Source organism: Peromyscus californicus, unplaced genomic scaffold (genome assembly GCF_007827085.1).
Source record: "Peromyscus californicus insignis strain IS unplaced genomic scaffold, ASM782708v3 Scaffold_11__1_contigs__length_118956290, whole genome shotgun sequence".
In the NCBI taxonomy this organism is placed as follows: domain Eukaryota; kingdom Metazoa; phylum Chordata; class Mammalia; order Rodentia; family Cricetidae; genus Peromyscus; species Peromyscus californicus.
Genome location: NW_026294402.1, coordinates 11,485,604 through 11,496,724, shown reverse-complemented (window position 1 = coordinate 11,496,724; position 11,121 = coordinate 11,485,604). Strand labels below are relative to the sequence as shown.

Here is an 11,121-nt window from a genome sequence, read left to right as displayed (position 1 = left end):
AGTATATCTCAGTTTTAATCTGTCAACATAAAACACAGAGATTGTTTATTCTAGCTATACTTGGGTATATGGGTTCAGGTTTTCCTGAATAGCATGTTCCACTTGGAAAGTTACAGGAACTTTATAGGCACAGAGCAAAAGAAAATCATAAACTCATGGTGCTTTCCAAGTACATTGTCAGGCCCATTAGGTAGGTGAATTACAGAGATACAGGGAAAACTGCTATAGTGATGGAGCTAGTGATTCAGTTGAGGTTCTGACTTAAGTGAGATGTAAATCTTGTGGATTCTTCACATGATCCCATAACATACATCCCCATTTCCCTATCCCATCCACTTTTTCAGGCAAGGAAGGCCACAGGTGAGAATGACCTGAAAATGCAGCCTATAGAACAGCTGAGAGGGTGGCTTCCTCACATCCGAGGCTCTGCTTGGGGAGACTCTAATCAGGAGAGCGCTAGCAGTGAGCAGCCACGTTCAGTAGATGTCCTTGATGAGCACAGTGGTGAGATGATCCTGTTGTCTAGTGAGCATGCCTCTTTGCCATCATCCCTGAAGCTTGCTGACTGAAGAAAAGCTTCCTGTGTGTTCACAATGTTTCATTTGTTTAACCTTGTCTTTGACCTGATAGGTGAGAGTCTGGGCAAAGAACTGAATGGTAGAGCCTCTAAGCCACCTGTCTCCAAAGTGAAATGTGGTTTGGACTTAAACCAGCATGAGCTTAGTACTATACAGGAGGTGGAGTCACCAGCAAGTGGCAGGACTTCCATGCCAGGTAAACAGCGTGGTAAAATTCAGTATTTTACTAGTTTGATAGCTTTCTGCCCTTTTTCAGTATACTAAAAGAGCTAGTCTTGAGTACTTGTAAAAGGAGAAACTGGTTTACATAAAAATAATCTAAAATTTGGGACCATCGAGATGGCTTTTTACCAGGTAAAAAGCATTTTCCTGCTCACTGTACAAACCTGACAGCTGGAGTTCAGTCTCTGGATCCCAGGTGAAAAGAGTGAGCCAACTCCCCAAAGTACTCTTCTGACCTCTACATACATGCCATGACACACCTACACACACACCAACACTCACATATCACATGTACACACAATAATAAAATAGAATGTATTGAAGCCCTTAAATTTTTGACTTAAAGAAATATAGCACTGTAGGTCGTTCAGTCTCACATGGGGTAGGCAGTGTACAATTTAACTGTTACAGCTCTGAAGGGAAAGGTATCCTGGCAGTCGGAAGCCAAGGATTACCTACAGCTCAAAAAGGGAAGGTATCCCAACAAAAGTGTTACAGCTCTGTTTCAGTGGGATGTTTCCCCCAGCAAAGTGTTAAAGTCCTTTCTCCAGGAAAGATTTCCCTAATGCAAGTGTAACAGCTGCTCCAGAGAAATGTTACAGCTCTGCTCAGATTCCTGGAATGTAACAGTTCTGGCCAGCAAGGGAAAGTTTTCCCACCAAAGTGTTACAGTTCTGTACTACCTGCTCTGCTTGGCGGAGCCGTTACAGCTCTGCTCTGCTCTGGCAAAAATTGTTACCCTAAGCATTACAGCTCTGATGGAAAGGTATCCTGGCAGCCAGGAACCAAGGAATATCACCGAGTCACACTGTACAACAAACCTCACATAAGAGATTTATTGGGAGAAGAAAAAAAACCAAGTGATTGGCTGTCTCTCCTTGGGCAAGAAACAGCAGCAACCTCAACAGGATACAGAGCTTATGTAGAATTTCTTGGGAAGAGGATGGAGCTTTCCAGGGTGGAGATTGGTGGGATTTAATGTCCAGAGATTGGGCTTTTTACTCTGTAGGGTGGAGGCAGGATCCAGCAGTTAGGACAGAGTGTTCTGTGGGTGGAACCTGGCAGTTAGAGGTCCTAGGGGAGGGGCTTACAGTTATAGCTCTGCTCTGCTAAGGGGGTTTCCCCGCAGAAATGTAGCAGTTCTGCTTTACTCCGGCCAGAGCCATTACAGCTCTGCTCCAGTGAGAGAAAGTCTATATAACAAACCTCACTCGAGATTTATTGGGAGGGAGGAATCCAGGAGAGTGGCTTATTGGTGAAATTATTAAGGCCACTCCACGTAGTTAAAAGGAGATTTATTTAATGGCGTAACTTACAAATTAAGGAATAGGTAGGTCGCGGAGTCTGGGGAAGGTGTATCACAGTCCAGCGGTGTTCTCTGGAGCTCTGCTCGGTCCACCTCTCCAGTCCAGGGTCCCGCAACAGAGAGAGCGCCCGCCGATCCAGCTCTCGGGTCCCCAGGCGCCTCCCTTGGCCCCGCCTTGTAGGCGTGACATTGCCAAAGTCTCAATGGGGGTTGGAACTTCCAGATCAAAGCTGGAATGGCTACCCACTACAGTGGCTGCCTCTGCCAGGGTGGAAGAGGGTAGCCCTAAACTGACCAGGTATAGGGCTTAGGGGTGGAGCTTTCCAAGGTGGAGATTTTTGGTGTGGGGATTGGTAGGATCTCAATTCCTGAGTTTGGGACAAGCTCAGAGATTGATTGGATTTCAGTTCCTGAGTTGGTTAGGAGCAGGGTGTGTTTCCTTGGCTCTGGTCTCAGGGCCAAGGTGTTCTTTCACTGGCCCTTTTTACCCTAGAGTAACTAGCTTCTCTGTCTGCCGTGGGGAAGGCAGTGTGCACACTAACTAGTTTCTCTGTCTCCCGTGGGGAAGGCAGTGTGCACACTAACTAGCTTCTCTGTCTCCCGTGGGGAAGGCAGTGTGCACACTAACTAGCTTCTCTGTCTCCCGTGGGGAAGGCAGTGTGCACACTAACTAGTTTCTCCGTCTGCCGTGGGGAAGGCAGTGTGCACACTAACTAGCTTCTCTGTCTCCTGTGGGGAAGGCAGTGTGCACACTAACTAGTTTCTCCGTCTCCCGTGGGGAAGGCAGTGTGCACACTAACTAGTTTCTCTGTCTCCCGTGGGGAAGGCAGTGTGCACAGTAACTAACTTCTCTGTCTCCCGTGGGGAAGGCAGTGTGCACACTAACTAGCTTCTCCGTCTCCCGTGGGGAAGGCAGTGTGCACACTAACTAGTTTCTCCGTCTGCCGTGGGGAAGGCAGTGTGCACACTAACTAGTTTCTCCGTCTCCCGTGGGGAAGGCAGTGTGCACACTAACTAGTTTCTCTGTCTCCCGTGGGGAAGGCAGTGTGCACACTAACTAGTTTCTCTGTCTCCCGTGGGGAAGGCAGTGTGCACACTAACTAGCTTCTCTGTCTCCCATGGGGAAGGCAGTGTGCACACTAACTAGTTTCTCCGTCTGCCGTGGGGAAGGCAGTGTGCACACTAACTAGCTTCTCTGTCTCCCGTGGGGAAGGCAGTGTGCACACTAACTAGTTTCTCCGTCTCCCGTGGGGAAGGCAGTGTGCACACTAACTAGCTTCTCTGTCTCCCGTGGGGAAGGCAGTGTGCACACTAACTAGCTTCTCTGTCTCCCGTGGGGAAGGCAGTGTGCACACTAACTAGCTTCTCTGTCTCCCGTGGGGAAGGCAGTGTGCTGTGACAGTCTTCGTTGCCCCACATCTCTGACACAGTGCTTTCTTTCATGTCTGCCCTCTAGACATGCTTCAAAGATGAGACTCAGTTCTCTTTCTCCCTTCTGCTCTCTACTCTCACTACTCCTCTCCTACATCTTAATGGTGGGTTTTTTGTTTTGTTTCTAAACAGACTCTCACTTTGTAGTCCTGGCTGGCCTGGAACTCAATATGTAGACCAGCCTGGCCTTGATCTTTTCTTGTCTCTTTTATAAGTATGCCTAAAACACTGGCTTTACCAACAATTCGAAGATTTATTTGTTTACCATACTACTTTTATGTCCAGACAACTAAAAGTTCCTTCCTGAAATCCTTGAATTTCTTAACAACCTTTAGAGTCACCAGATAATTTTCTTGATGAAATTTCCTAGAGCAGGGCTTATGCAGGAGAAAATTAGCTTTTTGTTGGTAAAAAGGCACATAGGAGTGTAATGTTAGTATCAGCTGTTTGGGTCAAGCCATAAACTAAGATGCCTTTGTTTCTTACTGAAAGATTGTGGGAAGGTGGGGAAACACAGAGGCCCTCCAAGATTCAGTGCCTTTCTGTTCATAGTAGGAGAAGACATAAGTTTCATGAAACGAGAGGATTTTACCAGTGGTTTTGGAAGCTTTTTCCCATTCAGGAATTAAACAGTTTACCTAATTTAGAATGATTGTGAGGAAAGTCCTTGTCACTGATTCCAGTAGTTAATTGAATCACGTTTGAGATTACAAAAATGCCATCTTGTCTAAAGAGAAAATCCACTTCCTCGTTAAGGGTTGACCCCTCCCTTGATGTCCTCCCAACACCCAGTAAATTACTGTCTCTTACTTCTCCTCTTTGAGCTCGTAGACCCGCCCACTTTCCATTCCCACTCAATCCTAACTGTTGTGTGTGGTTTTTCCTTGGACGGCTGCAGTAACTCCCAGCATCATTCTTTGGTTTTTCCTTGGACGGCTGCAGTAACTCCCAGCATCATTCTTTGGTTTTTTCCTTGGACGGCTGCAGTAACTCCCAGCATCATTCTGTGGTTTTTTCCTTGGACGGCTGCAGTAACTCCCAGCATCATTCTGTGGTTTTTTCCTTGGACGGCTGCAGTAACTCCCAGCATCATTCTGTGGTTTTTCCTTGGACGGCTGCAGTAACTCCCAGCATCATTCTTTGGTTTTTTCCTTGGACGGCTGCAGTAACTCCCAGCATCATTCTGTGGTTTTTTCCTTGGACGGCTGCAGTAACTCCCAGCATCATTCTGTGGTTTTTCCTTGGACGGCTGCAGTAACTCCCAGCATCATTCTTTGGTTTTTTCCTTGGACGGCTGCAGTAACTCCCGGCATCATTCTGTGGTTTTTCCTTGGACGGCTGCAGTAACTCCCAGCATCATTCTTTTGTCTCCTTGAAGCAGAGCATTGCAGTGTAGCTCAGACTATGTATGCTCAGACATATGGTCTTCTTGTCTCAGCTTTCCAAGTGTTGGGATTAAATATGTGTGCCTGGCTAAACAAGGTCATTCGTAAAAAAATGTCCTTTCCCCCAAGGAAATGAAAACTGGTTGAGGGAAAAGTGGAAAGCCTTGCAGTGTTTTTAATTCACAAAGTAAAGCTTGGTTGAAAGTTCATATGGGCAAGGCAGTTAGAGGGGACACAGGTTGATAATTAAGTTGGGAACACTAATATGTATTGATGTTTCTTTTCTCTTTTGTATTTTTGTTGTTGTTGTTGTTGTTTGCTTTCTGGATAAATTTCCTTAATTCTTTTGTTCCACTGTTTGTTTGTTTCTAAATTTTTATTTTGATTATCCAATTGCAGTTAACAAAAAGGCATTTTCTCTGGTTCTTCCTACACACCACCTTGGTAATATCCTAATTTTGTTTCATGAATACAAAATAGGAGTTACTTTAAAAGTTAGTTTTTGGTTTGGTTCTCTATTTTCTATTGGTCCAAAATTTTATTTACTGTTCAATTTCTTGGAAAAGGTGGGGCATTTTCATCAAGGACCCTCAATAGGACAGTCTCTTATATCAGCCCAAGCCTGTCTGGTGGGAGTAAAAGAATGTAAAGGCCTGACTAAACAACCAGCACTTATTTTCTTGCTGTATAAATTGAGCCTTGAAGAGTTCAGATTTTGGGGCTGGAGAGATGGCTCAGAGGTTAAGAGCACTGGCTGTTCTTCCAGAGGTCCTGAGTTCAATTCCCAGCACCCACATGGTGGCTCACAGCCATCTGTAATGAGATCTGGCTCCCTCTTCTGGCCTGCAGGGATACATGCAGACAGAACACTGTATACATAATAAATAAATAAATCTTTAAAAAAAAAGAGTTCAGATTTTTAAAAACTATTATCTAAATGGCCATTTTAGATGATAAAACAGCCATTTATGCACTGGAGAGGTGGTTCAGAGGTTGAACACTTACTGCTTTTCCAGTCCCCAGCACACAACCGTTTTAACTCCAGCCCCATGGGATCCAGTGCCCCTTCTGACCTCCAAAGGCACTGCACATACACGAACACAAAGGGGAAAATACTCAAAAAATAAATATATCTAAAAATAAATGGCCATGTTAATGGTTTTAACAACTGCAACTTTAATGAGTCTTTGTTTTGTTTTGAACCCAGGTAAACGAGACTTTTATCAAGACCGAGACCCCTTAAGGGTCTCCATAAGCAGAGAACAAAGTTTCCTGGGGAGTCCACTGGCACGTGACCCATTTGATTGTCACCAGCCACCTGCCCAGAACAGCGGAAGCCATGACTATGATGAAGCAGGTAAGCTGAAGTGTCGCACACAGGACATGTGGACAAAAGGTGGTGATTAGGTTGTGTTTAATAGTGGTAAGTAGCTTTGGTGATTGGTGGTAATCAGATCACTGTGGTACACTCATGCCCTCTTGATTTATGCAGTCATTAACAGTCATGAGAGTGAAGCTGGGATGTGTGGAGATCAGACTATCCTGGAACTAACAGAGATCCTTCTGCCTCTGTCTCCCAAGTGCTAGAAAATCTTTTTATTGTAAAACTGTAGTATTATGTGAGTACCATTACGATTGTATGAGATATGATGAGTTGGTGACTTTGCAGGCCACATTATGAATACAGTGCCAGGAAATGCTGTTTTCTGAAAATTGTGACATTCCAAGAGAGTACTGCCTGATACCTGTAAACATGATGAAGCATTTTAAGTCAGCCAATTCCACCACCCAGTGGCAACCAAAGTTAATTTTCTTGCTTTTGAATTTATGGATACATTATAGATATGAAGCTATAATATTGTTTACTAGCCTACAAAACAGAGCTCCAATACCATTTTATTAGTTGTAACATTCTTTTTAAGTAGTTATCTTTCTAGGATTTCTGTTTATTTTAGCTTCATTTAAACACAAATAATTGATAGGTGAATTATAGCTATTGGAGGGTTCATAAGAGAAGGATTGACTCCAACATCTGCTTTTGTGTTACAGTTGAAACAACATTATAGGACATTGTCATTTTTGATATTTTGACTCTCCCAACTTTATAATTAATATTTAAATATTTTAAGAGAGTTTTACCTCTGGACTAGAAGTGACTACATTTTTTTAAGTAATGAATATTGCCCTAATGAGTAAATTGGTATTTTTTTATTTGGCCTGAGGTAAGGCAATTTTAAGAAGCAAAATATAAAAATAAGGTATAGAAATGCAGGTGCTAAAATTTTACTTTGTCTTAACTTCTCCTACCACTATTTTGAAACCTCCAATCCCCATTTTAGTTAAAGTCAAGGAATCTGATGTTGAGAATCATGCGATACTGAGTCATGCTGTCTCAGAAGAAGGGTGTACATACCTGGGTCCAATTGTAAAGCCAGATGATAAGGTCAGTGATGCTACTTTGTGTTCTATATTGACCTGTTGGATTTTGTATTTCTGTTTAGTTTGTTAGAAACTTCAAGTTTGTCCTCTGAGATCTACTGAGGTGGATCAATGATGAAAATAGCCAAATCTGAGCATCAGAAGACCTTTTGGTCTGCTTGGTGCATGATCTCTCTAGTTCTGAGAAGCAAAACTACAAAATAGCTTAAAACAATTAGGGTCTGTGTATGGTGAGAGAAAGGGTGTGTGTTGGGGGGTGGTATGGATGGTGAGAAAAGGGGTGTGTCTGTGGGGTGTGTGATCACTTCTGAGCAATGATGAAAAGGCTTTATAACTGAACTTGTCACTATGAAGGTTTCTACACTTGACCTGAGCTCAGAATTGACAACTAGCAATGTTGATCGTTTGTGGTTTTTCTAGATAGGTCATGATACATCATGATCTAATATTTCCTTTTGAAATTTTAGGCTGAAACACAAGAGATTTCTCAGGAGGCATTATCTTCAGTAACTGTTTCTACTGGAAGCTTCTTAAGTTATGAAATCACAGATTTGAGCCTTACAGATCCAGGTATTATCAAACTGTGTGAACATATTGAAGGAACAGCACTGGCTGCACTGAAGTGTGGTAATGGAGGGAGCATTGCTTTTTCATGTTGTGTCCAGGTGATGTGTTTGGACGAGAAGCTGTCTCAAGTCAACAAAGGCAAACACATTGGTGTTAAACAGAATACCATATAGTGTGATATTCTAAAATGCTCTTTGGCACATTTTCCCATTTAGTGGAAATCTCTGAACGGATTTCTTGGTTCCCCCAATCTCAGCAATATATACTGCTATGACACATTATGTTTGTGAGGAAATACCCAGACATTAAATTAATGTTTTATAAATGTTAATTAAATGTTTTCATTATACTTGATTTTAGAGTCATTTTCGGAACAGATGGAGCATCAAGAACAAGAATCTACCAGTAAACAATCTACCAGTAAACAAGAAGGTATTTATCAGCAGTTGCACACCTTGGGTGCTAATGAATCTCTGTTGCCCACGGAGGAAGAAAGGGCATCCGATCACACACGTGTTCAGCAGATCAGAGACAAGGATATAAATGAAGCAAATTTGATACCTGAAAAAAGAGACTTGCAGGGTAAAAATCATTTTAAAAGAATTTTTTTTAGCTCTTCACCTGTCATCATTTTTGGTTTTAAGTATTGTTTGAGTTTCATCTTTTTTATGGCCTGCACATCATTTATGCCACAGATAATATTGAGGGCATTTATGAAGCAGGGCATCTGGGAGCACTTTAATGAAGAATAGAAGGGGCCAGCCAGATGGCTTGGCATTGAATGTACTTGCTATCAACCTATGATCTGAGTTCAGTCCCCAGAACTTACATGGTTGAAGGAGAAAACTGACTTCTGGAAGTTATCTCTGACCTACACACAAACACTATGAATATAATTTTTTAAATTAAAAAAAAAAAAAAGCAGCTTGAAGAGCCTAAAGAGAAGATTAATGAGGACATCTCCCTACAACTAAGGCAGGGATTTAGAGCATTTCCTGGCTATGAGACCTTTTCTTCCATAATAGAGAAATTGAAATTAAATGAGATGTGCACATAAAGTACAGTACGTGCGCCCCAGTAACAAAGACGACAGTGAACCTTTGTCATTTTCAACTCTTGATCATGAAATGAGCTAAGTAAGAGTTCAAAGCTTATAGTTAAGCTTTCCCATGTAGTCTTATGTGGCCTGCTCTTCCTAATTAACCTGACAAGCCTTTGAAGCTGGTAGAATGGAGATTTGTATTTTAGCTTTGTTCGTAGAAGATTTCCATTTCTTACACCTGGGGAACAATCATGATTGAACTTATTTTGAATGCATCTGGTGAGCACGGAAAACAAACGGAAGTAATCCATATTAGAAATGTTTAAACACGCTAATGAGCATGGTCTCAGGACTCCTTTGCCAGGTTTCACCATGTTTTTAAATTAAACTTTTTTTTTCCCCCACTCAAAAGTTCCAGCTGTGGACCTTGACTTTCCAGAATTGGAACACGTATTTCCACACTTACATCGTCAGCTCTTTAAACCTTTAGAACCATATCTAGATTTTGACTTATCATCATCCTCTGGAATTTCTCAAGACAACAGAGACTTTTACGAGGTAAATTAAAGTTCATTGCAATGAGTACTGATGAACAGTTGATCTTGTTTTGTTTCATTTTGTTCTTTTTCGTAGTCCAAGGTAAAACTGGATATACTGCCAAGACAGTCTTTGCATGTGCTGGGGTTCCAGGTGTGCATCACCGTGCCTACCCCGAGTCTTTTCTTAATAGGAAAGAATGTCACTTTCTTCAAATGCCCATGCTCCAGCAAATAGCCTTCCATCTGTTCTTATGCAAGCAACCCTAGTTAAACTCAACACTGAAGACCTGAAAGTGGGCAGAAGGGGCTCTGTGGGAGGAGGGAGAAGGAAAGAGCAACAGGGGATGGGGATGACTGTAATTCTTTGTATATATGCATGAAACTGTCACAGAAGTGTTAATATACACATGATATTTAGTCACATATTTTATATCAGTTTTGGTATATTTTACTATTCTAAATATTAGTACACTAAATGTAGATTACTAAATTTCTTTTTTTTTTTAAGATTTATTTTTAAGTGTATTGGTGTTTTGCCTCATATATATCTCTGTAAGGGTGTCAGATTCCCTGGAACTGGAGTTACAGAGAGTTGTCAACTGCCATGTAGGTTCTGGGAATTGAACCTGGGTCCTCTGGAAGAGCAGCCAGTGCTCTTAACCTCTGAGCCATCTCTCCAGCTCCATTACTAAATTTCTAAACACACACACACACACACACACACAATCTATATCTCCTAGCATACACATCACACCCCTGATCAATTAAATGAATCTTGGACTATTTAGACACTATGTATGTACACATCCTGATTTTCCTAGTTCTGATGTAAAAACAAACAGGTGAAGTCATGCACACTTTTAATCCCAGAATTTGGAAGCACATGAGGGATGGAGACCAGCCTGCTACAGAGATGGCCTTATGCCAGTCAGCCTCATGTCCAGCTTGTGTGTATGATCCCATAGGGGTCTTATGTTTTTAGTGTTTTGGTTTACTTCTTACTTGGATTTTATCTTATCTGTTAAAATATTTTAAAAGGTAAATATTTCACAGAATCTTAAAAATGTCAGTTATAAAGCCAAGCCCAAATGTGGGACTTTGTAATCCTGTATGTAGCCTGTAGGTGGTTCTTTACATTTATTTTTTGTGTGTACCATGTGTTTGTGTTATGGTGTGAAATGTCGAGGTCAGAGGACAGCTTTGGAGAGTCTTGAAGATCAAATTCAGACCACTGGACATAGCTGCAATTGCCTTTGTATGCTGAGCCATCTTGCCAGCCCATCTGTTCTACATAGTTCCTATTTATCAGAAAAAAAAAAAAAATTAAGTGACCTATGTCTTTTTCAGGGATTTGGGAATTTAGACTGAATTGAGCATAGGTCCTTGCATTCATTCTCCAACACCAAGGAGACATTAAATTTATCAATAAGCACACTGTTACAGAGTTCACTAAGACCACTAGGAAAAGACAACAGACTCAATCCAAATTATAATTTATTAATACTGTTAGCAGGGCAACAGCCTTCTTTAAAGCCAAATTGAAGGTGTGCTGCACAAAAGGGACTAGGGGGCTTTTCAAGGTAAAGACCAGTTGTTTTTGTGGAATTTGCAG

The 11,121-nt window shown here is 41.9% G+C and overlaps 1 protein-coding gene and 2 non-coding genes across 13 annotated transcripts in view; all 3 read left to right on the top strand.

Moving 5' to 3' along the window:
- Positions 1-11,121, top strand: part of Cep295 (centrosomal protein 295) — a 44,864-nt gene that overhangs the window by 30,133 nt on the left and 3,610 nt on the right. For 8 of the 11 annotated variants that reach the window (XM_052752758.1, XM_052752785.1, XM_052752771.1 and 5 more), the window contains 7 exons: positions 345-525; positions 631-774; positions 6,130-6,279; positions 7,262-7,365; positions 7,829-7,931; positions 8,289-8,510; positions 9,383-9,528. In XM_052752758.1, coding sequence (XP_052608718.1) covers positions 345-525; positions 631-774; positions 6,130-6,279; positions 7,262-7,365; positions 7,829-7,931; positions 8,289-8,510; positions 9,383-9,528 — 1,050 coding nt within the window. The remainder of the gene's footprint in view (positions 1-344; positions 526-630; positions 775-6,129; positions 6,280-7,261; positions 7,366-7,828; positions 7,932-8,288; positions 8,511-9,382; positions 9,529-11,121) is intronic. The other 3 variants (XM_052752804.1, XM_052752761.1, XM_052752780.1) reach the window with 2 other exon arrangements.
- Positions 7,468-7,547, top strand: LOC128105840 (small nucleolar RNA U2-19). The gene has a single exon (XR_008216515.1). It is a non-coding gene; the product is annotated as a small nucleolar RNA U2-19 (small nucleolar RNA).
- On the top strand, positions 7,671-7,739 carry LOC128105832 (small nucleolar RNA U2-30). Its single transcript, XR_008216514.1, has one exon. It is a non-coding gene; the product is annotated as a small nucleolar RNA U2-30 (small nucleolar RNA).